The sequence below is a fragment of the Eschrichtius robustus genome, chromosome 14 (genome assembly GCF_028021215.1).
Source record: "Eschrichtius robustus isolate mEscRob2 chromosome 14, mEscRob2.pri, whole genome shotgun sequence".
NCBI classification, from domain to species: Eukaryota; Metazoa; Chordata; class Mammalia; order Artiodactyla; family Eschrichtiidae; genus Eschrichtius; species Eschrichtius robustus.
In genome coordinates this window covers 21,365,949-21,390,744 of record NC_090837.1, presented here as the reverse complement: position 1 = coordinate 21,390,744, position 24,796 = coordinate 21,365,949, and the positions used below count along the sequence as shown (strand labels likewise).

The following is a 24,796-nucleotide window of genomic DNA, read 5'->3' as shown; positions in this document are numbered from 1 at the left end:
CTCTGGGCTCCCACAGCAGTTTGGACTTAGCTGGACCTCAGCGTTGTAGCACATTGTATTGAGATGAATTGTATGTCTGACTCGCCGCCAGACAAGATCACTTCCATCAATTCAGTCATTTGTTCATTTATTCATTCAATACACACTGATTGAGCCTTCTCTGTGCCAGGCACCATGTTAGGCTTTGGGGAAAGAACAAAGAGCAAGACAGGTCCCCCCCCCTCCCTCCTAGAGCTTCCGTTCTAGTGAAGGGGATGGCAGTCAAGAGACAAGTCAGTGCTGTGTCGGGGGCTGTGATGAGTGCCAAAGGAAGCCCAAGGCCTGGAGGGGGTGGGGAATGCCAATTCAGGGAGAAGGGGTGGGAAGGATTTCCAAGGACCAGGGGGTGATGCAGGAACTGAGACCCGAAAGAGGAAAAGGAGCTGGCAAGGAAAGGAGTGAGGGGCGGGCACCCCGGCAGAGGGAAAGCGAGTGTGTGGAGACCCTGGCGGGTCAGGGCGGTGGCAAGGCATTTGCTTTACATTCCATACAGGGGCCTGCCTGCTCTGGTGTCCCCGGAGTATCTCGGGAACTCTTGGGACCTGTCTGGGAGTTGGAGCGCACAAGCTCAGGGCTGCTCGTGCCCCGGAGCCCCATGGGAAGCAGAGGCAGGAAGGGAAGGTGGGCCGCCCGCCTCTCTTCATTCCTCCTCGTCCTCTGCCCACAGCGTTTCACTCTGCCTACACCAGCAGGGTCTCCTGTGACCCTTGGAGAAACCGAGAGGCAGGTTCAGTCGTGTGCAGGTGACACATGAAGCAGTCAAGGGTTGAAGGAGCCAGGTGACCTGCCCAAGGCGCCCCAGCTTTCCAGGGCTTTGCTGGACTCAGTTCTCAGAACTCCAGGTCACGGTCTTCCCTGGGCACCAGGAGCCTCCTGCCCGGCTTGTTCCACAAGTGCCACCAGACCCCTCAGCCCTTGGCTCTTGGTTCCTGTCCAGGCAGTCCCCAGGGGAGACCCGGCACCCTCAGTGCGTGTGAAGCTTTCAGCAGTTGGTCCATAGGCTTGACCCTGGACTGGGTTCGGGGGTGCAGCCCACTGCTGCTGGGCCATTTAGTCACCCCCAGTCTCATTCACTCATTGTAAAATGGGCTAAGAATGCTCCCCTGCCTTCCTCCTTGGTGTGATGCAAGGATCCCACCACCTGCTTTACCAGGTTCAAGCCCTGTGTGGCTGTGAAACTGACACAGATCTGCACTAGTGCCCATGCAGGGTGGGCTCCCGTCCTTCCCCTTGTCAAAGCCAGTCCTCAGCTGGCGGAGCTGGGCGGCCCTGTGAGCTGGAGGCCCTGAGGGGAGGGAGCTCGCCCAGGCTCACTTTTATTACCCTGGGTGAATGTTAGCAGCTCCTTCCTGCTAAGGAGGCTGAACTGTGTTTACCCACCTCTCTTTACAGCACCAGCTCCTCTTCCTATCACGCTAATCCCAGAGCTGACTCACTCGCTGGAGGTCAGAGCCCAGGGTGGGGGCAGGGCTCCCTCTCCATTTTGAAGAAAAGGGAGAGGAAAAGAGAACTGTGGAGGGAGAGATAAGGAGAGAGACAGGCTGAGAGATGGAGAGAATGAAATAGATCCAGAGAGAGAGAGAGAGGGAAATTCCTACAGAAATGGGGGCAGACACACAGAAAAGCACTGAGAAAGAGAAAGGAAAAGAGAAACAGCCCCTTCCCCAGTTCCTTTGCTCCGTCCCCTGGGAGGGGCGGCCTGCCCAGCAGCTGGAGCCCCACAGCAACTGGGAGGCATTAAATGGGGAAAAGTCTAAAGTGGCTCCAAGGCCACCTACTCGCTCAGGTTCCCTCCCTGAGGGAGGAAAGCGCCAGTCAGCTGGAGCTGGGAAACACCCCTAAGGCTTCTGCTTCCCTCGTGGGTAAATCCCGAAGCACACAGATAAATGGTCGCAAAGGATGATGGCTTTCTAACAATTCACCTCACAATCTCAGGTCCTTTTCACCTAAACTGAGGGGGCAGGAACAGCGTTATTCTGAGATCTGCCCAGAGGAAGTTCACCAGGCAGCCCCAGTTAGCCAGTGGGCAGGCTGCAGTGTTTTTGTTTTTGTTTTTTTTTAAATTGGAATATAGTTGATTTACAATGTTGTGTTAGTTTCAGGTATACAGCAAAGTGAATCAGTTATACATATATATCCACTTTTTTTGAAGATTCTTTCCCCATATAGGTCATTACAGAGTATTGAGTAGAGTTCCCTGTGCTATACAATAGGTCCTTATTACTTATCTATTCTAGATACAGTAGTGTGTATATGTCAATCCCAGTCTCCTAATTTATCCGCCCCCCTTCACCCCTGGTAACCATAGGTTTGTTTTCTACATCTGTGACTCTATTTCTGTTTTAAAACTGGGTATGTAACTTGTTCCCAGTGTGGGTTGAAGTTTTTGTAAATGGGTGGAACACGCCCACAACTTTGGACTTCTGTTTCCTCTTTTGTGCAATGCAATGATGACAGTACCTACGTCACAGGGCTGGCCTGAGGACTGAGGGAGGTGGGGCGCAGTGCCTGGGGCACCCCACGCCGCTCGGCATCCAGTCTCTCTGTCACTCCTGATGGGCAGAGTGGCTGCCTGGCACCCGCGTCCTCTGCCCTGGGCCCACCACCTCTCCCTGGCCCACTCCGGCCGCTCTTTCAGGATACCGGCTTTTCCCCTGTTACCGCTGCCTCTCGTTACAGTCGGACTCCCGCATACGAGTAGGGTGTGTGTCAGGTGACAGTAAGGTGGGGATGTTTATTCCCTGGAGAAGACCCTGGTAAGGTGTCGCTGGTGGCCTGGCGCTGCGACCTCACTTGGCCTGTTCTCTTTCCTAAGAAATAACAGAGGTGGACAGCACGCTGGTGGAGAGGCTGGGCCAGCGCCTCTTGCCCTGGATGGACCGGCTCTCCCCGGAGCAGCTGAACCCCAGTATCTACGTGGGCCTGCGCCTCTCCAGCCTGCAGGCTGGGGCCAAGGAGGCCCACTACCTGCACAGCCTCAAGCTCAGCTACCAGCAGAGCCTCCTGAGGTCTGGCCACGCTCTCTCTCCTCTTTTCCCCATGGCGTGCTCCACATCCTAAGAGACATGAGATCTGCGTTCCGGTTTGGGCCTATCACTGCTTTGTTGGGAGACCTTAGGGCAAGTTTCATCTCCTCTGGGCCTTTCTCCATCTGTGGAATGGGGTTGGTCTGACTAGATTGGAGATGCCAATCCGGGGCCCTTGGGCGGCTACTGTACCCTCCAGTACCTGAGGCAGACATTACTAATCCATGGCTGCACTCTTTCATACTGAGCCCAGCAGCAGTATCGGACTATCCGTGCTCCCTTTCCAGGGGGCATTAAGAGGAAGCCTGTTCTGAGGTCCAGCACCGGAGTCTGAATGAGAGGTGAAGGGTCAGGACCACCATGGAGCATCTCCTGCTTGGACTCCCTCTTGAGAAGTGGATGCAGGGCAGGGAGAGGAAAGAAAGGGGAGAGTGTATGGGTGAAGTGTGACCAAAATGGTGGGGCAAACAGGTCATTTGGATGCAAGAGCCCTCAGAGTTTGTCCTTGAGTTTAATTTCTCATCTTTATGAAATAAGCGTGACATACACAACTTACCTAACTGACTACATCTGCTTTTGGCAGGTCTTGGAAACGTTCCAACTGCTAGGATTTTTTTCCGCTTCATAGTGGTGGTGGTGGGGCACCCCAAGCCAGGCTTACCAGGGTGGCACTTTCTCACTGAAGTGTTGTTAACTGGCGTTGTCCTATGTCTGCCTCCAGCAATGACAACAGTGACTCCGAGGCCAAGCCCTCCATGGGCCAGCTGGCCCTCTACCTGCTTGCTCTCCGGGCCAACTGCGAGTTTGTCGGAGGCCGCAAGGGGGGCAGGCTGGTCTCACAGCTGAAGCGGTTCCTGGAGGACGAGAAGGGGGCCATTGGTGAGGAGGCGAGGTCTGCTGGGGCGGGGGAGGGCGCATCAGACAACATTGGCTGGTGAAACGTCTACATCAGAACTTTGAGTTTTCTCCCCAGGCCTCTTTCCTGCCCTCCATTCTGCCTGTCTCCATATCCGCTAGAGGCTTGGGCCTGCCCTGGTAGCCATTCTTGATCAAGCCTTTCCTGCATCCCACATACACTCTGTTGACAAGCCCTGCTGCTCACCCACCAAGACTGGCCTGATTACCCACCTCTGGGACAGCTGCACACACTGTGCAGTACTAAGGAGTACTACTCACTCCTTACCTCTCTCTGCTAACTTTCCTGCCTCCTACCTCAATCTGGCACACACAGAGCGAGTCTTTAAATATAATTCTGATCTTGTTAGTGCTGCTTAAATCCTCCAGCAGCTGCTCCCTGCTGTGTTCACAGCCCTCAGGCCCAGCCTGTCTGCCCTTTTCTCCTCTCCAGGCCCTGCCCACCCACCCTCTGGCTCACCCACTCACCTGCCCCTCCATGGGCTCCGGCCACCCTGGCCTTCTCTCAGCTCACAAACCAGCGTCTTGACATATGTTCCCTCTATCTGGAAGGTTTCCTTCCCCTTCTAGCTCACTCCTACTCCACCTTTACCTCTCCCCCGCCCTTTCTCCCCAGCATCCCTGCCTCAGAGAATCCTTCCCCGACTCCCCAGCTACTCAAAGACCTCTGTTATTTGGCCACATGGACCTCGGTCCACAGTTCAGTTATAATCACAGTCTCGTGAGCGTGGGTTGTGTTATTTCCGGAGGGCCTGGCTGCACTGTGCCTGGCCTGTCATCACTGTTCATACCTCCAAGCACAGCGCCTGACACTTAGTGGGGTTTCAGCAAGTATGAGTCAAGGGAATGAAGGAAAGAAGAATCCCACGACCCAAAGGAGGGTGTCGGGAAGTGCAGGCAATGGGTCCAGTGCTGGCGGTGCTGGTTGCTGGGAGGGGGCAGAGAAGTCACCCCTCAAGCCCAGCATGACAGCCCCACCCTGTGGTTTTCTCCCTCCCAGGGCATAATCACCAGGGCCACCCTCACACCAGCTACTACCAGTACGGCCTGGGCATCCTGGCCCTGTGTGTCCACCAGAAGCGGGTCCATGACAGCGTGGTGGGCAAGCTCCTGTATGCTGTGGAATACGAACAGCATCCTCAGCAGGACCACTTCCCTGTGGGTGAGTGGGCCAGACCCTGAAGGCCAGGCTGGCACTCCTCCAGCCCCCTGCCCCAAATGAAGGCCTCCACCCCTAGTCCCATGCTCACCTTTCCTTGGGACCCCTCCTATCGAGTCCACTAGGAGCACAATGGTGAGGGTTCGTTGTGGTGCAGGGGCTGTGAGCCAGCGCTGGGGCTGGACTGGCTTCCTGACCCCATCCTCCATCGCATACTTACTGTAGGTCACCCTGGACAGATCAGCTGGCCTTTCTGGCTCAGCTTCTCTGGTAAAATAACCTCCCAGCAGCATCTCAATAAAAGATGCCTTATATGTAAAGGGCATAGCATGGTACCCAGCATGGAGAAAGTTCTGGATACACAGCTATGATGTTCTCATCAAATGAGCTGAGAGGCCTGAGGCCTGGATTCTGGATCTGCTTCCTCACTGTGTGACCTTGGGTTTCCAGTGCCCTTTCCTGTCATCATGATTGCAAGGTCTCTTCTAGGCCTGGCTGTGTTCTGTGAGTGTGTGTGCCTCACATAGGGCGGGATAGGATGGAGTAGGTTGGAGTTGGGGAGGGTAGGTACCCAGAGAGAAGAAGGTAGCAGGGCCCCTGCCAGCAGAGAGCTTGTTCTGCCTGAGAGGCTTATAGAAAACCCACCGTGGACACATTAAATCGTCCCGGGGTGGGGAGCTTAAAACCCCCCAGGGCCCAAGCAGCTCCCTGGACCTAATAAACCAGACCACCTGCGGGTGGACCCAGGCACCTGCTCCTTTAAAAGTCTCCTGGTGAGGAATTCCCTGGCGGTCCAGTGGTTGGGACTCCGCGCTTTCACTGCCGAGGGCCCAGGTTCGAGCCCTGGTTGGAGAACTAAGATCCCACAAGCTGTGCAGCACGGCCAGAAAAAAAAGAAAAAAGAAAAAGAAAAATCAAGCAAACTCCCCTGGTGATTCTAAAGTGCAGGCAGGTTTGGGAACAAGTGTGTAGGCTAAAGTCCTCTTGGCCCTCCCTCCTCCAGTCTCTCTCCCCAACCTCTAACCCCCAGGCAGCAGACAGGGATACGGTGACCACCCATCCCAGTTTGCCATCCTGGAGACTGGGCAGACTGGGCTGTTGGTCCCTCTAGCTGGTGGAAACTTTCTGAAATGCTGCTCTGACCATATTGTCCCCCTACCTCCAGCCCTCCCGTGGCTGCCTGTTGCCCCAAGGTCCTGCCCGGGCTGACCCCACTTGGCTCTGTCCCTTGCAGACACACTGGCCATGGCGGGCTTGGCCTTCTCCTGTCTGGAGCTATCCAACCTCAACCCCAATCAGAGAAACCGGATCACTGTGGCCCTCGGGAGAGTGCAAGAGAAGATCCTGAAGGCCCAGACCCCAGAGGGCCACATTGGGAATGTCTACAGCACCCCTCTGGCACTGCAGGTGGGAAGGAGACTCTGGGCTGGGCTCCACCCTGGTGGCTGGTGGGAGGTGGACCGGTGGGGTGCTGGAAGACCTGGCCCCTCCCCGCTGGCTGACCCGCCTCCTCTTCCCCATTCCGTCACCAGTTGCTGATGGCCTCCCTTAGACGCACGGTGGAGCTGGGCACAGCATGCCTCAAGGCCAAGGCTGCTCTGTTGGCCAGCCTACAGCACAAGGCCTTCCAGAACCCTCTCATGATTTCTCAGCTGCTGCCCATCCTGAACCAGAAGAGCTATGTGGACCTCATCTCCCCAGACTGTCTGGCACCAAGAGGTAGCCAGGCCTTTCATAGAAGCCCTGCTCTTTTCAATCTGCAATGAGGTCTGCCTGTCCCAGGAAGGGAACTTGCTCCATCTTGATTTGCTGAGTCAACAGGGGTTTGCAGGTGTGCGTGGGACACACGGGCAGCTAAGATGCAGTCACAGATGCTAGAAGCTCACAGTGTGGGGAGGGAGATATCAAATGGTGAGCTCTGGGCGGGCCGTGAATCTCCAGCCCCTTGTGTGATACCCAGTACAGAAGTGTTCGAATGAATGAATGGGGAGAGACACATTTTGGTTAGCTCTGATACATCATAATGAGTCCCAGTTAGCTGCTTGAATCAGGGCTTCATCTGGGGGAAGGACTGGGGTGGGTGGGTGAGATTTGCCAGTGGAGAAGAGGGGAGGAAAGGCAGAGCAGGGAGGGGGCAGCAAGGGCAAAGGCTCAGAGGTATACAAGACTGGAGTTGGGGGGAAGGGTCTCACTAAAGAGTGGGGTCTGAGAGAATGAGCTGGAGTGGCAGGCAGGAGGGTGAAAAGGAGGGGAGGCCCTCAGAGGTAACATGTATGTTCTAGAAAGAACCCTGGGTGGGGGGTGCTTGTGGCAGAGAGGTGGGAGGGGGATACTGGAGGCAGAAAAACCAGTGAGGGGCCTGACCTTGGGTGGCAAGGGTGGTGGGAGCTGAGGGACAGGGGAGGCTGGAAAGGCAGCCAGGTGGTGGTGGTGTTGACCGGGATGGGACCGAGGGGAAGGAGGAGGTCTCGATGGGCCACAGTGTATTCCAGGGAAGAAAGGAGGACTAAGGCTTGGCCCCCTGCCCTCAGACCAGCTGCCCCTTCCCCTCTCCCTGGCACAGTCCTGTTGGAACCAGCTACGGAGACCCCTTCACAGACCCAAGTCCCAGAGCTCATCCATGTCACGCTGAAGGTCTCCAGCATCTTTCCTTCGTACAGACATTCCGTCTCTGTCCCTGTCGGCTCCTCTTTGGAAGATGTCCTGAAGAAGGCCCAGGAGCACAGCAGGTTCAGGTGAGACTGCCCCCCCATCTCCCAGCCCTCACCCGACTTGACCCCACATCCCCAAAACGGGACATGAATGGGGCAAGGGATGGAGAGAGGGTTCCCTTGGGAGAGGCCCCGACTCTCTTCCACCTTCTCCGCCCCCGACTCACCCATGCTGTGGCGGAAACAGGCATCATGATTAGGAGAGCAGGCTCCCGAGGCAGACCCTCCACATCTGGAATCCCAGCTCTGCCGCCCTCCAGCTAGGGACCAGCCAGTTATTTTCCTGCAGCTCATGAGGATGACAGTTGTGCTCCCCCCATCCACCAGAGCCCATGCAGGAGTCCAGGAATTAGTGCACAGAGAGGGCATGGTACATGCTTTTTGTGTGCAGGGTCCCGCACTTAGAAGTGCTCGATACATGTTAGCTTTCAGAAGAATAAGAATTTTTATTATCAAACAATCTTGGTCTAATCCCTGTGATGATTTAATTACCTGGGCAAGCCCTCTGCAGAATGTGGAGGTGGGACAACAGCCTTAAACTTGCTTCTCACCCTGAGATTTGACAGATCTGAGGACAAGCATTTCCAGAGCATTGCTCTGTGCCAGCTGTGTCTGTGCCTAAATAAGATGGGAGGGATCACCAGTGGTGATCTGGCCCGGAGAATGAGTACCTTCCACCAGACCCCACTAGACCCCAGACTTCTCTTCTAGAAAAATGTGCCTCCGTTTGAGAGGGTCCCAATTTCTGTCCCCAACTGGAGCTCCCAAAGGACAGCATCCTGCTGCCAGGGAGGACCCACAGCTGGCACCTTGGGGTCATCTGGGGCAGGGAATTTCAGGCCAGAGATATGCAAAAACCCCTATAAAGGATGAAAATTCCCCCAGACCCCAGGTTAAGTTATTTCTGTAATAATATGACTTATATGTGTACTAATGTTTACTATTTAAAGTCCTTTCTCTTTTTGGCTCTTAGGTGGCTATAAATCCTAAACAGCTTTGCAAATTAAATACAAAGAAAACTGTGAAACCAATAACATTCAAATAGGGACTGTCTGCTGAGGAGCAGGAGTACACACCAGTGCCAGTGAGCCCGACGTGCTCAGCACTTTCTCGGGTTTGAGCTGCCGTCAGGCGGAGTTTGCACAGGCAGCTGCAGCTTGTAGACTCTTCCCTGGCCCCGAACACGCCACTTATTACCAAGCCGACCTCAGTCCTCTGGGGGCCACACACCCTGGGCACCCTTGGGAGGCCTTAGTCCGGCAGGCCCTGGGATTACCTAGAACCTGCTGGTATTCGTGTTTGGATATTGTCATCAAAATGGAAAAAAAATTGAACTTAACATTTTTATTCAGAACTCCAGGACCTCTGAGAAAACGTCAGGGATACCAGTCTGAGAAATGATTCTCTTGGTGGTGGAGGGGGTGTCTGAGACGGGTTCAGGGGCTAGAAGGGAGGCATATTTGAGGCACGTGAGTGCACAGCAGAGAAAGCTGGATTCTAGAAGGAGAGAGAGGAAAAGAGACAGAGACAGAGAGAAAGAGACAGAAAGAGGAGAGAGAGAAACGGAGAGAGGCCGGTACAGAGCGGTTCTCCGGGCAGCCATGTGGCCCTGCACTTAAGGGAGGACTGGGGACGGGCTGCTCCCTAAAACCTTCCCTTTGACCAGGTCACCCTGAGGGTATTTCTGTTTCTTAAAACTATGAAAACCCTCCCTCTCTAAGAACAACACCATTGATAAGGAGACAGGAAGGACAGGGCCACAGTGTTTTAAGAGGATCCCTTTGGGGACTTCCCTGGCGGTACAGTGGTTCAGACTCCAGGCTTCCACTGCAGGGGGCGCGGGTTCGATCCCTGGTCCGGGAACTAGGATCCGGGATCCCTTTGTGTTTGTGGCAGTGGCGTCAGGGAGGGGTGGCATGAAGAAGGAGTCTCTTGGTTGCAAAAGCCAGGAATCTAATCCAAGCCTCTCTGGTAGTGGGGAGCGTGGGGTGTGTACGGTCGGAGAGAAGACTGAGCAACCCAGCCACAGGATGGGGGTGCCCCTGAGCCACAGAAACTTCTGGAACCAGAGACCCAGAGCCACCACTGGGCATCTCTGCCTCTGTCTTGCCTGTTCCTGCTTCTTTCTCACGCTGGCCTCACTGTCTCTCGTGGGCCGTTGTCAGCTTCTGATTCCCACCCCCTGCAATGTCAGCCCCCAGAGGGGATGCAGTCCCCCGAGTGGGCGGTGTCCGTGGGGCTGGAGAGGAGGCGTGGAGGAGAGACCCACGGTGAGGTGGCCCAGGAAGGGTTTGGCTAGCGCTGCCCTGGGAGCGAGGGCAGGACTTTCCTTGTGGGGGTGGTTCTACTTCTGCCCTTGGGTCGAGGGGAGCAAAGTCACCTTTTCTCCCTCTTTGCCTGTCCCTTTGGTAGGTATGGAACACAGGCCTCCTTGTCAGGCCCCTACCTGACCTCCGTGATGGGGAAGAAAGCTGGGGAACGTGAGTTCTGGCAACTCCTCCGAGCCCCCGACACCCCGCTGCTGCAAGGTGAGTCTGGTGGCCAGCCCCCTCCGGACGTGTCCCCCAGCCCAGCCCTGTCCCAGCACTGAGGCTTTGTCGACTCACGCCAGCTTTCCCCTGGACCTTCCTGGGCCTCAGCCTCAGATAACCACTGATGCTCAAGTTTGCATATAATATATTTAACTGTATTCTGAAGAATTTTTATGTACGTTATTGTGGCAACTCTAGGAAAGCAGATAGGCAAAAAAGAATAAAATTAAAATTGCCCGTAATCCGCTACCCAGAAATAACTTCTTTTAACTTTTGGTGTATTTTCTTCCAGATAATTTTTTAAATATGTATGTTTGTTTTTTCATGGAAATGAAGCCATACTCTATAGCAGTGCTCTCCGATAGAAATAAAATGTGAGCCACATGTGTAATTCTAAGTTCTGCAGTTGGTGAAACTAATATTAATAATATATCTTATTTAGTCCAATACATCCAAAATATCATTCCAAGATGTAATCAATGCAAAATTATTAATGACATATTTTGCATGCCTGTTTTTTGTACTTTTCAAGTGCTCAGTAGCCACATGTGGCTAATGGCTGGCATATCGAATGGCACAGCTCTATATACTGTTTTGCAATTTATTTTTTTCAGCCTTAACATATTGTAGCCATCTTTCTATGTTGGTATATGTGGATCTTCCCCTTTCTTTGTAATAGCCACATAGGATATCTCATCCAGCAGGGTGCTTTGGGCTGCAAGTAACAGAAACGTAATATAAACTAGCTTCCACGACATCCATTGGCTCATCCATTGGCTCATGTGACCAGATTCCAGTGGGAGCAAGGATTTCAGCCTCAGCCCCACCTCCTTGTGACTCTCCTCCTCTCTTTGCTGGCTGCCTACCTCCAGAGAGGCTACTCTGTGTCTTCCTGGGGCTGCTCCCTTTTATGACTTGGGAAACTTGTCTCTGAACCCCCCAGCAAATGTCTCCTGGCATCCTGAAGGCGGACTTGGGACACAGGCGCGTTCCTTGACCCATCCCTGTTGCTAGGAGATGGCCCAGGTTCTGCGCCCATCATTGGCTAGAGAGAAGGGACCATGGCAAGACTGGCTTAGGCCAATTAGGGCCCAGCCCTGGCGTGGAGTGGGATGGGTGGACCACAGCTTATCAACTCCTGCTGGACCTTTAGGGTGTCTCCAGTTTTAACTCTTATGCCCCAAGCTGTCATAAGCATCCCTGAGCATCAGCCCAGTCACCAGACAGACTCTTAAGGGTCATCTGTCCCCGCTCCTGCTACCTGGAACTTCTAGTGGGCATTTGCCATGGGCCAGGCATTGGGCCAAGTGCTTTACAGAGGGTGGGACTTGCTGAGGGAGCCCAGTAAAAAGCATTCTCTTTTCCTGCCTGGCTTCTGGACAAATTGAGAAATAAAACCAAGAGGTGACAGATGGAGAGACCAGATTTGGCCTCTATTACTGATGAAGGCTGGACAGAGGAGGTAGCCAACGGGGAGAGCCCAATGGACTCGGCCATGAGGCAGACGTGGGTGGTCGTGTCCTCTACCTACCCCCCTCGACTCCCACTCCAGCAGGAAGCCCACTCCCATGGGGAAAAAGGAGGGCCCGGTTGTTGATATCACTATTATCCTCATTTTAGAAATGGGAACACCAGCACTCAGAGAGGTTAAATAACCTGCCCAGAGTCACACCCCTAGTGAGTGCAGAGCTGGGGCTTGACCGAGGTGTCGTGCTGGAGCCTGGATTGTCCCTAGTGAGCAAAGGCTGACTTCGCTCATGGTCCCCAGACCACACCGAGCAGGTCCTTCTTCCTGAAGGCCCTTTGGGGGACTATGAAGACAGTGACCCTGCCAGGCAGGTGTTGTCAGGGTCTCTGGTTCCTTTGGCCCCATGTTGGTTATCCGGCGTGCTGTCCCACACCCTCTGGGGGTCCTCCACTGCAAAATGAGCCTGTGGGTCTCAGCGACCCTGAGGTCACAACTGAGTTCAGAGTCTCCAGACTGGCTCTGGACAGGCCCCCAGTCTCCCACCACCAAGCCCTGAGGCCATCTTACAGACCATGGCCTCAGGGCAGGGGTCCAGAAGGTGAGGTTGGTGGGGGGAACACTCCGCCCTGTTAACTCCCATCCCACAATATTTCTGCAGGTATTGCTGACTACAGACCCAGGGATGGAGAAGCCATCGAGCTGAGGCTGGTTGGCTGGTAGACCCCAGGCTCACCACCCCAGCTGCCTCCCACACTTCCTGGGCTTCTGCACTCCCTTCAGACATCCCTGTAACAGGCACACGCCTGACCCTGCTGCCTCCTCTTGTGCACTTGTCCCCGGAACACCACAGCCACCACCCCTGCGGGGGTCCTAAACCACCGCCCACCCTGGAGCAGGGAGCCCAGCACCTTCCCCGGCAGGTCTGTCTGCCCAGGTCTGGCCCCACCTTGCCCCGCAGGTGTCCCGTGAAGGCCACTCATAGGCTGGAGAGTGTGAGCATCTCAGACTCCTTGGCATGAGGAGGCCACCGGCCACTGGCGTTGTGAGTACTGCTTGCTCTGGGATGGGGGTCCCGCAAGGAGAGCTCTGTGGCCCTGGCCCTAGCTTTCCACTCTTCACTCCATCGGGGCTGCTGCCCCAGAGCCGACTGCGGCATAGCAGCTGGCGAGGGCTCTGCAGGGCTGCTGTCAGCCCACCTCCAAAATGATTAAAGAATTGACTTGGCACATGCCCCAGGGTCCTGATGCCTCATGCTTGGAGCCAGTGCGGGGGCTGGGAGCAGAGAAGGGGGAGAGAGGCCCGTGGGGAGCAGAGGAGGGGGGTGAGCATTCTCCTGGGTACGGGTGGGGGGTGCACAGGAACGGTGCTGGCGGTGGTGATGCTGATTACTGTTTAGGGAGCGTGTACTTGCTGGACGCTCTCTTGCACAACTCTGAGGTTGTCGATGTTTCTATTTTCCTCTCTGCTTTACAGAGGGAGAGTGGTGGGGGGGCGTGGCTTAGGAGACAGACAGACCTGGCCTGGGGAGGCCTCCTGGCTCCTCCACTCAAACACTGAAAATCAGGGGCTTTCATGATTGTGTCGACTTAAAAAAACAAACAAAAAAAAGCATAACGTGAGAGTAGCGAGTTAAGTTTTATTTGGGGCAAAATGAGGACTGTAGCCCAGGAGACAGCATTTCAGATAGCTCTGAGAAACTGCTCTGAAGAGGTAGGGGAGGGGTCAGCACTATATATGATCTTAGCGAAGGGGGTACATGTAGTCAAGCGCACATTCTGGCAGAGACCTGCTGCTCGTCTCGTGAAGGTTACTGCTAGTCTCCAGGAGCAGATGGCTCCATTAATGATTTTAGTGCTTTTCTAGATAAGAGAAGATGCAAGAATTGGGCTCATAAAATCTTCTTCTAAAAATATCTGCCTGTTCTGCCTGTTTTTCCCAGAGCACAGAGTGCCTCATTCCTGATTTCCACCCTGAACTCCTTTCAGGGTGTGTTGAAGGTCAGCGGCTACAGGGGCTAGTGACCTAATCCTTGTAGAGGCAGATGGCAGTTGACAAGTTTTAGTTGGCAATTGTTAGGATTACATGGCAGAGTCCAAATGCAACTGAAGGCCCAGGACCCTAGAGCTTTTCCCCAAGGCACAGTCAGGCGTCACCCCAGGCCTCAGCGGCCAGTGGGGTGGGGACCCTGCCTCTCTGTGGGAGGGCCTGGGCTCTGGGCTGCCCTCTGGGAAGTAGGGTTCAGGCCAGGCGGGCACCCCACAAGCCCCACCCCACCGAGGTTAGGAAGGGGGTCTGCCCTTGGAGGGGCCCTCTGACAGCATGTCAGGTTTCACAGTGACTCTCACAGAGCCGTCCACGCCATGGATTATAAACATGTGCTTCTTCCTCCGATATTTAGTGTCTGGGCAAGTAGGGGAAGTAAGCGATTTAAAAAATGCTTTACAGACATCCAAGTACCTGAAAGCCAAATGAAAAAGCCGCCTCCGTTTTGAAGGTGAAATGTCTGTGCCCAGATCCCCAGAGTGCTTGTTCACCTGTACTTTCTTAATCTCGACCTTTAGAGAGGGCACTTTAGAGAGGATTCAGGACCTGACCTGGGACCCTCTCCTCACAGAAGGGTGGAGGCTCAGAGAGACCTGCGGCTTCCCTCAGGTCACACAGCCTGTGGGTGTCAGAGCCAAGGTCCCCACCCACTGACCCCAGCCCTTGCCCCTGCACCGCCTTGCTGCCTCCCCACCTCCCGAGGAAGCCAAGGCCCCTCCCATATAGGGGAGGCCAGCTGTGGCAGGTCCCAGGCCAGGCTAGGGGGAGGGTGGACTTAACTAAAGGGAGCACCCCTGCACTGGGCTTTCAGCGTCCACGGTCTGGATGTGATCCTCCCTCTGGAGGAACTGTCTTAGTCGGGATGTGTTTGGCTCTGAGCAACAGGGAGCTACTGAATCCTGCTCAAATTAAAGGATATTTGCTGATGGACTTTCCTGGCGGTACAGTGGTTAGGACTCCATGCTTCCACTGCAGGGGTCGCAGGTTTGATCCCTGGTCAGGGACCTAAGATCCCACATGCTGCTCGGGGTGGCAAAAAAAATAAAAATAAAAAATAAAAAAGGATATTTGCTGAAAAGACTCAGCCCACCAATTTAAGGGCAGCCGAGGGCAGTAGGGAAATGGAAGTTGGGGCTCAGGGCTCCATCCCTCCACTACCCTCAGGCTCTCTCCTCTCCGTGTCCTCCCCCTCCATCAGCTTCCTCTGAACGTGGCCCCAGCAGTGACTCTGCTGACTTCCAGTTTAATTCCCCAGGCCCTCTTATCTTCTTAGCCTGTGTCCCAAAGCCTGGAAAGGGGTCTGACCGGCACAGCCCACTTCTGGGCCCTGGGTCATGTGTCTAGTCTGGCTCCATCAGCACGGACCCCGAGAAGGGGCATGGGTGGGAGGACAGTCATGTCCACAGTAAGAGTCTGACAAGCAGTGGCCTCCCTGGAATGGGGGCCCAGGTTTGCGTCTGGCCTGCATTTAGAGCTGTGTGACTCCAGACAAGCCGCGTCCCCTCGCGCAGCCTGTTCCTAACTCACAACTGTGGGGTGGCGCCTTGGTTTACGTTCATGCCTGTGAGCTCATCATAGATCACAGATGGGGAGACTGAGGCCCCGCAGTGAAGTGACTGGTCTAGAGACATGCAGCGACATGAGGAGAGACCCATCCCAAGCCTCTGCAGCTCAGTTGCTGGAAATGGGTTCTTCTTCCCTCCTGGTGCCTCCCAGGGTCCCGCCCTGAATCACCTGCTTCCTGCAGCAGTGGTGGGGGGCGGCAGGTGAAGGGCAGCACTCAGACCCAGACCGGAGGGATATGAGAGCCTGTGGGCAGGGGCAGGCTGCTCGGGGCTGCTCTGGGCTTTCAGGTGGACCCCAAGGGGTGCGAAGGAGCCCCTGCTGCCCTCTATGAAGCTGGGTGCCCACCCCCGCCATTCTCCCACAAGGGAACATCCTGTGGAGAGTCTTGCTGCCTGCAGGTCAAGGCAGGTTAAAAACTGGGGCTCGGGAGCCAGGTAGACCTGGTCTGAATCCCCCACCACCACTCAAGCTACACAATCCCTGCTTTGGGTTCTGCCCTCAGCCTCCCCCTCGCCCCCCTCCCCCCCCAAGGGTGTACAGCTCTCTCCCTCCCACCAAGGCCAACACAGGCCTCATCTTGGTTAATCCTCATTCCTCATAGCTCACCCCTCACCAGGCCGGGCAGGTGGGAGTGCTTTTTGGCAGTCTTGGAGCAGGTGTAGACACTGCCTACCACTCCGCAGTAGCTCAGCTCTTAGAAGATTGGGGGGGTGTTTACTATTTTTAAATTAATTGCTGTTTTTTTAATTAAAGGAAGCTTAACTGGAAAACTGACAAAATCTCAAAAAGAATCTAACCCTTAGAGGCCCTGATTCCTCCTCTTCAGGAAATGTGGGGCTAGGGGGGCTGCCCCCTTGGCTGGCTCAGTTTCCCTCCCACAACCCCTCCTGGAAAAACCCCATCTAAATACCTGCATATTTTGGTCTTTCACCTGGAAATCTCCTGCCCTACAATTTGGACTATTCAGCAGTGATTTGCAGGCTCATGCGGGTGTCAGAATCACCAGAGGCAAGTGAAAAAAAATTCACATCCCTGGGCCCACCAGAGGGTATCTGAATTCAGCAGGTCTGAATCAGTAGTGAGGCTGGGGAATTTTAATCCCAGTCCAAGGATTGTGATGGGGATTAGGGGACACTTGCAGCCATTCTGTGTTCTGACCACCAGAGGGCGCCGTGGACGGAGGTGAGCGGTCTCCCTTTGAGGTCTTGTTTCTCCAGACAGGTTGCTGGTTCCTCCATCAAGGACTTGCTGGTCAGACGACAGGCTAGGGGTGAACCGTGTCCCAGTGGGAAGGAGCTTCCACAGAGAAGGAAGCTGGACGGCAGGAAAGAGGCTCACAGTGGGCAGTGATTCTTGCACACTTGGACTCCTGAGCTCAGAGAGGCCAGGGCCCAGCCTGGAATCCCTATCAGCCTGTCCTGCTCTGGATTGTGCTGTTTACCCAACACCGATGCAAGGGCAAAGGCTTAGTGGCAGCTGCTCTGGCTCCCAGCCCACCTAGGGCTCTTTGTCCTGCCAGGGATGGGGGCAGAGGGTGGACCCCAGGAATTTCAGCTATGAGTCAGCTCTGAGCGCACAGGGGATGGGACAGGGGCTGCTGGCCAGGGATAGATGCTGGCCGGCGGGACCCTGCTTCCGCAGCTGTGGGTGGCCTCGGTGATTCAGCTTCCCTCTGCCTGCCTAGAGGGGGCCCGCCCTGGGCTGGGAGAGGGAGGAGGTGTTGGGGTTAGGGAGGGGCGAGCGAGGGGTATTAAGGGGCCCCGTGGTCCAACTCTTCCGAATGCTGAGGCCCCATGGGATAACTGTGGCCAGAGATTGGGTGGTTCCGAGACTGGTCCTAGGATGAGGTCTCCTGGGGGGAGGGTGTCCTTGAAAATGTAATCTCCTGAGAGGCTAGGGATTTTTATCAGGCTCCCTCAGAAAAATACCCCAGGGTCTCCCGCCCTGTGTTCATCTCTATGGAGGGCCTGCCTTGGCGCTGGGTGGGGAGGGGCCTGATCCCCCACCGGTGTGGGGAGGGGGGACGACAGGCTGACTCCACTCCAGCTAGGAGGAGGTCTGCTGATGGAGGTAACGCTAGGCTGATGGAGGAGGAGCTGCGAGCGGGCGGCGTGGGGGAGGAGCGAGACATCCCTCTCGGCTTCGGGGGCGGAGCCTGGCCGGAGGTGGCGCGTGGGGCTCAGCCCAATTTTCCGGGTGAGGCTCGAGGGGCTGCCGCGGAGGCGGGGCCTAGAGCACAGAGCCTCGCTCTCCGCCAGAACCTGGCGAGAGATCCCGCCGCAGCCTGAGCCGCCGGGAGAAGGAGCTGGCGCGCAGGCCCTGCCCGAGCCGAGCTGAGTCGAGCTCGCCGTCTGACCGGCCGCAGCGCAGGCCGGCGCGTCAGCCCGCCGCGGGGTCTGGGCACTGTCGGAGGTAGCGAGCCCGACCACCGGGACCACCGGCACCACCGGGCGCGGGAGCCCGGATCGCCCTTGCAGGCCTGTCCTGAGCACGCTGGAGGACCTGGGGTTTGGACTGAAGAGAAAAGGGATGGAGAATTCCATGTAAGCATAACGTGGGCGCTAGGAGGGGAGAAGAGTGGAGACTTTGCCTGGCACGGGGCAGAGGTGCCCGGCGCTTACTAGGCCAGGCTTCAGCACCAGGGAGCCTGGCATCCCAGCAGAAGCGACCTAGGCTCTGCCCTGCCTGAGCCGGGGACACAGCATAGCTCTTGGACCTTGGCTGCCGCAGGCCGGGCACAAGAAACAGTGCCCTCACCTGAGACCGAGCGGGATACAAAGTGGGGCTCTCTGGTGGCCCAGAGCTGGTCGCTGGGGAGCCGGCCTCCTGCCCCGGCCCCACTGGTACGGATGTGCCGCTGCCCGCGGGAGCGCCATGACGGCAGGATGACCTCAGCTGAGGCAGTGGCGGTGGCTGGCGGTGCTCGGTGGGCGTCCCCTCAGTGGCCCCCTGACACCCCGCAGGCCCTACGGCGGCCTGGCCGGGCCTGGGTGGCCGTGGCAGCGCTGGTGTGGCTGCTGGCGGGAGCCAGCATGTCGAGCCTCAACAAGTGGATTTTCACGGTGCACGGCTTCGGGCGGCCCCTGCTGCTCTCGGCGCTGCACATGCTGGCAGCTGCGCTGGCGTGCCACCCGGGGGCACGGCGCCCCATGCCCGGCCGCACCCGCCGCCAAGTGCTGCTGCTCAGCCTCACCTTAGGCGCCTCGATGGCCTGCGGCAACGTGGGCCTGAGCGCTGTGCCCCTGGACCTGGCGCAGCTGGCCACCACCACCACGCCACTGATCACGCTGGCCCTGTCCGCGCTGCTGCTCGGCCGCCGCCACCACCCACTGCAGTTCGCCGCCATGGGCCCGCTCTGCCTGGGGGCTGCCTGCAGCCTGGCCGGAGAGCTCCGGACACCCCCAGCTGGCTGTGGTTTCCTGCTGGCGGCCACCTGCCTCCGTGGGCTCAAGTCCGTTCAGCAGAGTGAGTACCCAGGACACTGGTTGAGGAGGTGGGGTTCGGGGTGGGAGTGTGGCCTGGGTGGCCCTGTGAGGGGCTATGGCCATTATCCAGTTTTACAGATAAAGAAACTGAGGCGCATGGCTTGGGAAGAGTCAGGAACTGAGGCTCAGAAAGGGCCAACCGCTCAGTGAGTTCCAGGCCCCAGACTTAGGCTCTAGAGGCCCAACCAGTGTTTCGTCCAGTTGGCTGCCATAGATCTGTGGTCCATGTTTTGTCAAGCCTGGATCTCCATATCTGATCAAGGAAGTCACTATATTGTCCCCATTTGACAGGTAGAGGGGCTTGCCCTGGGCCATGTGAGCAGCGGAGGCAAGATTTGAACCCAGGCAGGCAGACTTCATGCCGTCCGAGTGATGTGGCATAAGGCTGTGGACCCGAGGGAGGCCTGATAGTGGAGACTGGAGAAAGAGAAAGAGGGCAAGGCCATGAGCTGGAATTTGGAAGTCGAGGGCTTTTGCTCAGTCTGGGAAGGGCTGGTGTTTACTGGGAGCTGCAGTGTAACTGGTCCCATGCTAGGTGTTGACCTTGAGTCGTCATGGCAACCACCACCTTCATCCCCATTTTAGAAGATGATGGAACTGAGACTCAGAGAGGTTCATGATTTGCCCACAGTCACACAGCTCCTAAGGACTGGAATCCTAGTCCATGTGGCTCTGGACCTCAGCTCTGATGAAAGGGGGTTGGGGGCTCTGGACAGAGGGTAAGGTGGAGGCTCCAGGCCTAGACCCTGCTAAATCACTCTGCCTGAGGGTGGAGACCACCTTCCTGCCTGTCCTACTGAGGGTCCTTTGAGTCACAGCCTCCACCATCTCTCTGCCTCAACCCAAGGGCGCCCACTCAGGTTGGGGAGGCTTGGGTTCCAGCCACACCTGGGCTCGTGCTTCCTGGGCAAACTTGGGCAGAAGGGGAGATCTGGATCTTGTCTGGGCCTCAGTCTCCCCATCTGTTTGGTGGAGGAGGTCAGAGCTGATAGTCCCAGGGCTTTCTTGGTCTCCCTCCCTTGCAGCTCTGAGATCCTGTGACCCAGGCCTGGGAGAGAGAAGGGGCTGCTCCAAGGGCCCTGGGCTGGGGTTAGGGCAGCCTGCAGCCAGGGAAGGTTGAAGTCAGAGCTCAGCCCTGCCTTGCAGTCATCGGAGCCAGGACCCAGAGTCCCTGTACCCATCCTCCAGGGCCCTGAGGTGGGACCAAAGCCCAGTTCTATTTTTGCCTTCAGGTTACATGAGAGCTGGGACCTGAGCTCTGGGCATGAGTCAGTGGGAAACTTGACCTTGTACCCTGCCCTGGGCAGGGCCAGAAGGCTGGGAAGGCCCCAGCCTCAAGGCTCACATCACGCCTGCTGAGGCCCAGCGCTTCTCACACAGGAGGAGCCCCAGCCTGCAGGACAGGCTATGGCCGGCCAGGCCTCGGGCACATGGACATGGGGTGGCAGGTGCCTGGCATTAGGCTGCTCCTTGGCTCTGCCAGCTCTCTCCTTGTCTCCTGCCTGCCGAGGCGGGTTGGATGCTTGCTCCAGGCTCCCACAGCATCCTCTGCTTCCTCCATCAGGACTCCACATGCCTTGTATTATAGCCTCTTGTTTACCTGTCTGCCTTCCCCCAGACAGGAGCTCTGAGAGGGCATGGCCTGGTTTTGAGGCAGCTCCATGTCCCCAGCACATGGCCTGGGGCCTGGCCCAGGTAAGGTACCCCTTAAATGGTGGATTTATTAATGGTCTGATGGCAGACTTGGCAGGCTGGTTAAACTTCTTGGCTCAGCGTGCTAAGGAGGGAGCTTAGGAGGCTGGAGGCCCCACCAACAGAGATGGGAGCCCAGCAGAGGTGGGGAGGAACAGACTGGAGATAAGGGGTGAGATGGGTTTTGGACAAGAAGAGGTTTCTACTGCCAGACTTTCCAGGAAAGTCATCAGGGCCAAATTTAGACTAGAGTGTGAATGGCTGACACCAGCTCCTTCCCTGAGGGCAGACTCCATGGGAGCAGAGGATGAAAGTCCAGAAAGAGGAGTGCCCAGCAGCCATGGGCAGGTCCAGCAGCTTCTCTCCTTCCTGAGCCAGTTGTGGACCTGGGGGGCTACATGGGGAGAGGAGTGATGCCACCTTCCCACTCACAGAAAGGCTGGGAAGTGGGGTGCCAGCGTGCTGAGACTTGTCCTCAGCTACATCCACCCGCATGAGGGAACAGCCTGACCCTGCCCGCTGAGCTCTCAGGCTGCTGGGGAGAAGTAGAGATCACAAGGCAGGGGAGAAGTGCTAGAGCCAAGGTGGGCATAGCTGTGGTTGGGTGGCTACTTCTAGGGGAAACCAGAGAAGGCTGCCTGGGGGAGGAGGCAGGCAGTGATGGTGACTATAATGTAATAATAGTGGCGAACACTTGCTGAGCCCTCACTGTGTGCCCACATGCCCAGCTCTTCATACAGCCAGAGTAGGAAGGGGTGTTCTGGGAGGGAGAAGCAGGGCTTGCGAGGGCACGGGTGTCAGCCAGCGGGGGCAGCATATGGGGGATGGTGACAGCTGCTGTGGCCAGCACTTGCTGCTGGGCACCAGGCCCTGCACTCAGCACCTCACAGGCCCCCGTGAGGGGCATGTTGACACCTTGCCCATGCTCCCACGAGGGGACAGGCATAGAGAGAGGGCGACTTGTGTGATATCACACAGCTCGTGACGGAGCAGAGACGGGATAAGCCAGAAGCCAGCGGAATGGGGTCTAGAGAACATTTGTCCACAGGTAACTGAAGCTTGGCGTGTTCAGATGCTGAAACAAAAGTGTCTTTGGAGGAAGAGAGGTTGTTTGTCTTTTGTTTGTTTGTTTTTGGCCACACGTGTGGCATGCGGGATCTTAGTTCCCCAACCCCACGCCCCCTGCATTGGGAGCACAGAGCCTTAACCGCTGGACCTCCAGGGAAGTCCCAGGAGAGGTTGAAATGCAGGGTTTGGTGGGAGCTGGCACAGGAGGCGTCGCTGAGGAGGCAGGATGACAGGCTGGCATTTTGGGGCCCCGGGTGGGTGGCCTCTGGCAGAGGATCCCTGCTCTTTCCCTGGACTGCAGCAGAGGGAGGCGGAGGGCTGGGTGGGATGCAGAACAGGCGCAAGGGGCAGGGGGAGAAAGTTAGGACCTTCCTGCCTGGCTGCCTCTCAGAGGGTGAAATTTGCCAAAGGTGAAGTTCACCTGAAATCCTAAACACCTTCCAGTGATCGCACCTTTAACACGCAGGCCACGGGCAGCTCGTAATGGTGCTAAATTTGGAGCGGACGAACAGGAGCCATTCCAGTTATCTGTTCATTTCTAGAAATGCTTGACAGAGGGACTGTTGCCTAGAGAACAAAGCCAAAACATCAGAGTGAAATCGAGAGAGAAATAAGATTTCCTATTCTAAGCATAGCCTATGAGTAAGCACCTCTGTGGCTCTTTGGAAAGTGTGTGTCAGAAAATGCATGGAGGCTCAGAGAGCCCTGGGAGGGTATGGGGAGCCATGACTCATCTCTCTCCACAAAAACTGTCTCGTTGCCTTCATGCAAGTACTATCATCTCATCTGAGCCGGGTGTGATTTTATGATGGGCACCGCTGCTTTTGTGAACCAGCTGGGTGGTAACATGAATACACACACACACAGGCACACATGCGCAAGGTGGTAGGATCCCCGCTTTCCTTGCAAAGACTAAGGTTTCCTCTGTGTCCTGGATTCATCTTGACAAGCCCCAGCGTTGGTAGCAAAAGATGCTGATTATCAGTGATAAACAGTGAGTGACAGCCGGGAGCAAACAATGACCTTCTTGTTGTTCCCTGTCATCCCAATGGTCATCTAGTGATCGAACATTTGATTCAAACGGTTTTTATTATTTCAAACTCTCTTTTTTAATCTAAAAGCCACATAGCTAGTAAGTGGCAGAACTGGCCTGCTGGTGGCCTGTCCCTACTCTGGCATGGGAGCTGCACTGTGGGGCTGAGAGTGCGAGAAGGGCTGAAGCCAAGAAAGCTGGGTCGGGGCCGCTTGGTTCAGGGCCTTCAAAGTTGGTTAAGAGCCCAGGATGTTTTTCTCCAGGGCCTGGGGAGCCCCTGAAGAATTTTTTTTTTCATGTTTATTGATCAGTGGGACATCACAAGCAGATTATTGTTTCAGCCTGTGGGAGGAGTAGGTGATAACGCTTATTTATCTTATCTTTCTACATTTACTGACCACTTACCTTCTAAGGGCTTTATGTACATTATCTATTTTAATCTTTACAACAACCCTGCATATTTAAGGTTTTATTATCCTCCGATTTTGCAGGTGAGGAAACCTAGGCCTATAGAGGTTAAGTGCCAGGTCACAGGTAGTCAGGAGCGGACCCGGGTCACCACGGGTCACCACTCAGGCAGTCTGACTCTGGATTCTTGACCTTCCTGTTACAGAGCGGGAGCCACTAATTCCACCTGAGGGGTTGGGGCAGGCAGGCTTCCTGGAGGATGGGCAGAGGAGGAGGTCGTGCCGGGTTGGCCTCGTGGGGGTTGTCTCGTGCTGGGTGCTGATGGCTGCTGTCCTGGTTGCAGGTGCCCTGCTGCAGGAGGAGAGGCTGGACGCGGTGACCCTGCTGTATGCCACCTCGCTGCCCAGCTTCTGCCTGCTGGCAGGCGCGGCCCTGGTGCTGGAAGCTGGCGTGGCACCGCTGCCCGCCCCCACCGACTCCCGCCTCTGGGCCTGTATCCTGCTCAGCTGCCTCCTGTCTGTGCTCTACAACCTGGCCAGCTTCTCCCTGCTGGCCCTCACCTCGGCCCTCACTGTTCACGTCCTGGGCAACCTCACTGTCGTGGGCAACCTCGTCCTTTCCCGGCTCCTGTTTGGCAGCCGCCTCAGCACCCTCAGCTATGTGGGCATTGCGCTCACCCTTTCAGGAATGTTCCTTTACCACAACTGCGAGTTCTTGGCTTCTTGGGCTGCCCGCAGGGGCTTCTGGCGGAGGGACCAGCCTGGCAAGGGTCTCTGAGACCTGAGGGAGCACAGGGACCACGCGGGACTGCCTCAGCCTGAATCCAGCCTTGGCCAGTGGCCATGGGAAAACGGGGAGAGTGGGCAGTCGCTGGGGCCGTTGGGGGAGGTGGGTCTTCCTGCAGGGCCACCTTGGAGGCTGGAATGGGGACTCCCAGAGAGACCCACCTCCTGTCCCTGCCTGCCTCTCCTTATCAGAGACCCCACTCACCACTGGATGGTGGGTCCAAGCCCGGCACAGTCACTGTGCTTGTCAGAGTAATTATTACGATTAGTATCAACTACTACGCCGAAAACTGCTGGCCAAACTGAAAACCTCACCGTGTTCTAATGATGAAGATGATGATGATGGTGATGATGATTATGATGATTCTTAGGGGTCGCACAATCCTTCCTCCAGGAAATGGGGGAGGCAGCTAGGAGGCCCAGGGAAGGGCTTCTTTGCTGCTGGGCTTCCCTAGGGAGTTGGGGTCGTCTGTGCCAACTCCAGGCAGCTGCTGTGGCCTCAGCCCTGGGCCCCCCAATTTTGGGTCTTCCGTCCTCAAATAAACTATTTTTGCTTGTACACCTGTGTCATTCCTCGGGGTGGCAGCCAAGGGCCGATGGCTGCCAGCTGCCCACAAGGAAACGAGGACCCCCTCCCTTACCAACCAGGGCCTGGCCAGGCCCCCACCCCAGCCCTCTGCTCCGGCCCCTGCACGCCATCTTTCCACAGCCCCAGGGGCATCTCCTAAAACACACGCTTTCTGTGGCTCCACACTGCTCTTGGGACAAGGTCAGAGCTTCCTGCCCCAGACCACAGGGCCCTCGGGGCCTGGCCCCACAGCTTCACCAGGCTCCTCTGCCCTCTCCCCTCTCCCCTCCTTGGGCTCC

At 56.4% G+C, this 24,796-nt stretch overlaps 2 protein-coding genes across 8 annotated transcripts in view; both read left to right on the top strand.

The window, feature by feature from the left end:
* The window catches only part of TCN2 (transcobalamin 2), a 37,589-nt gene extending 24,510 nt beyond the window's left edge, over nt 1-13,079 (top strand). For all 7 annotated transcript variants that reach the window (XM_068563209.1, XM_068563206.1, XM_068563205.1 and 4 more), the window contains 8 exons: nt 2,855-3,047; nt 3,787-3,944; nt 4,981-5,142; nt 6,374-6,546; nt 6,672-6,858; nt 7,703-7,874; nt 10,263-10,378; nt 12,508-13,079. In XM_068563209.1, the coding sequence (XP_068419310.1) occupies nt 2,914-3,047; nt 3,787-3,944; nt 4,981-5,142; nt 6,374-6,546; nt 6,672-6,858; nt 7,703-7,874; nt 10,263-10,378; nt 12,508-12,569 (1,164 nt within the window). In that variant the 5' untranslated portion in view covers nt 2,855-2,913 and the 3' untranslated portion in view covers nt 12,570-13,079. The remainder of the gene's footprint in view (nt 1-2,854; nt 3,048-3,786; nt 3,945-4,980; nt 5,143-6,373; nt 6,547-6,671; nt 6,859-7,702; nt 7,875-10,262; nt 10,379-12,507) is intronic.
* Nucleotides 13,080-17,657: 4,578 nt separating this feature from the next.
* SLC35E4 (solute carrier family 35 member E4) lies at nt 17,658-24,488 on the top strand. The gene is made up of 2 exons (XM_068563008.1): nt 17,658-18,923; nt 23,488-24,488. The coding sequence occupies exons 1-2, from the start codon at nt 18,308-18,310 to the stop codon at nt 23,919-23,921; spliced, it is 1,050 nt and encodes a 349-aa protein (XP_068419109.1). The 5' UTR covers nt 17,658-18,307; the 3' UTR covers nt 23,922-24,488.
* The last annotated feature ends 308 nt before the right edge of the window (nt 24,489-24,796 follow it).

Bases quoted from the DNA above. Each gene is read 5' to 3' on its own strand.
- SLC35E4 (XM_068563008.1), top strand. From the start codon at position 18,308: ATGTGCCGCTGCCCGCGGGAGCGCCATGACGGCAGGATGACCTCAGCT. The intron at 18,924-23,487 runs GTGAGTACCCAG...TCCTGGTTGCAG, and splicing joins GCTCAAGTCCGTTCAGCAGA to GTGCCCTGCTGCAGGAGGAG.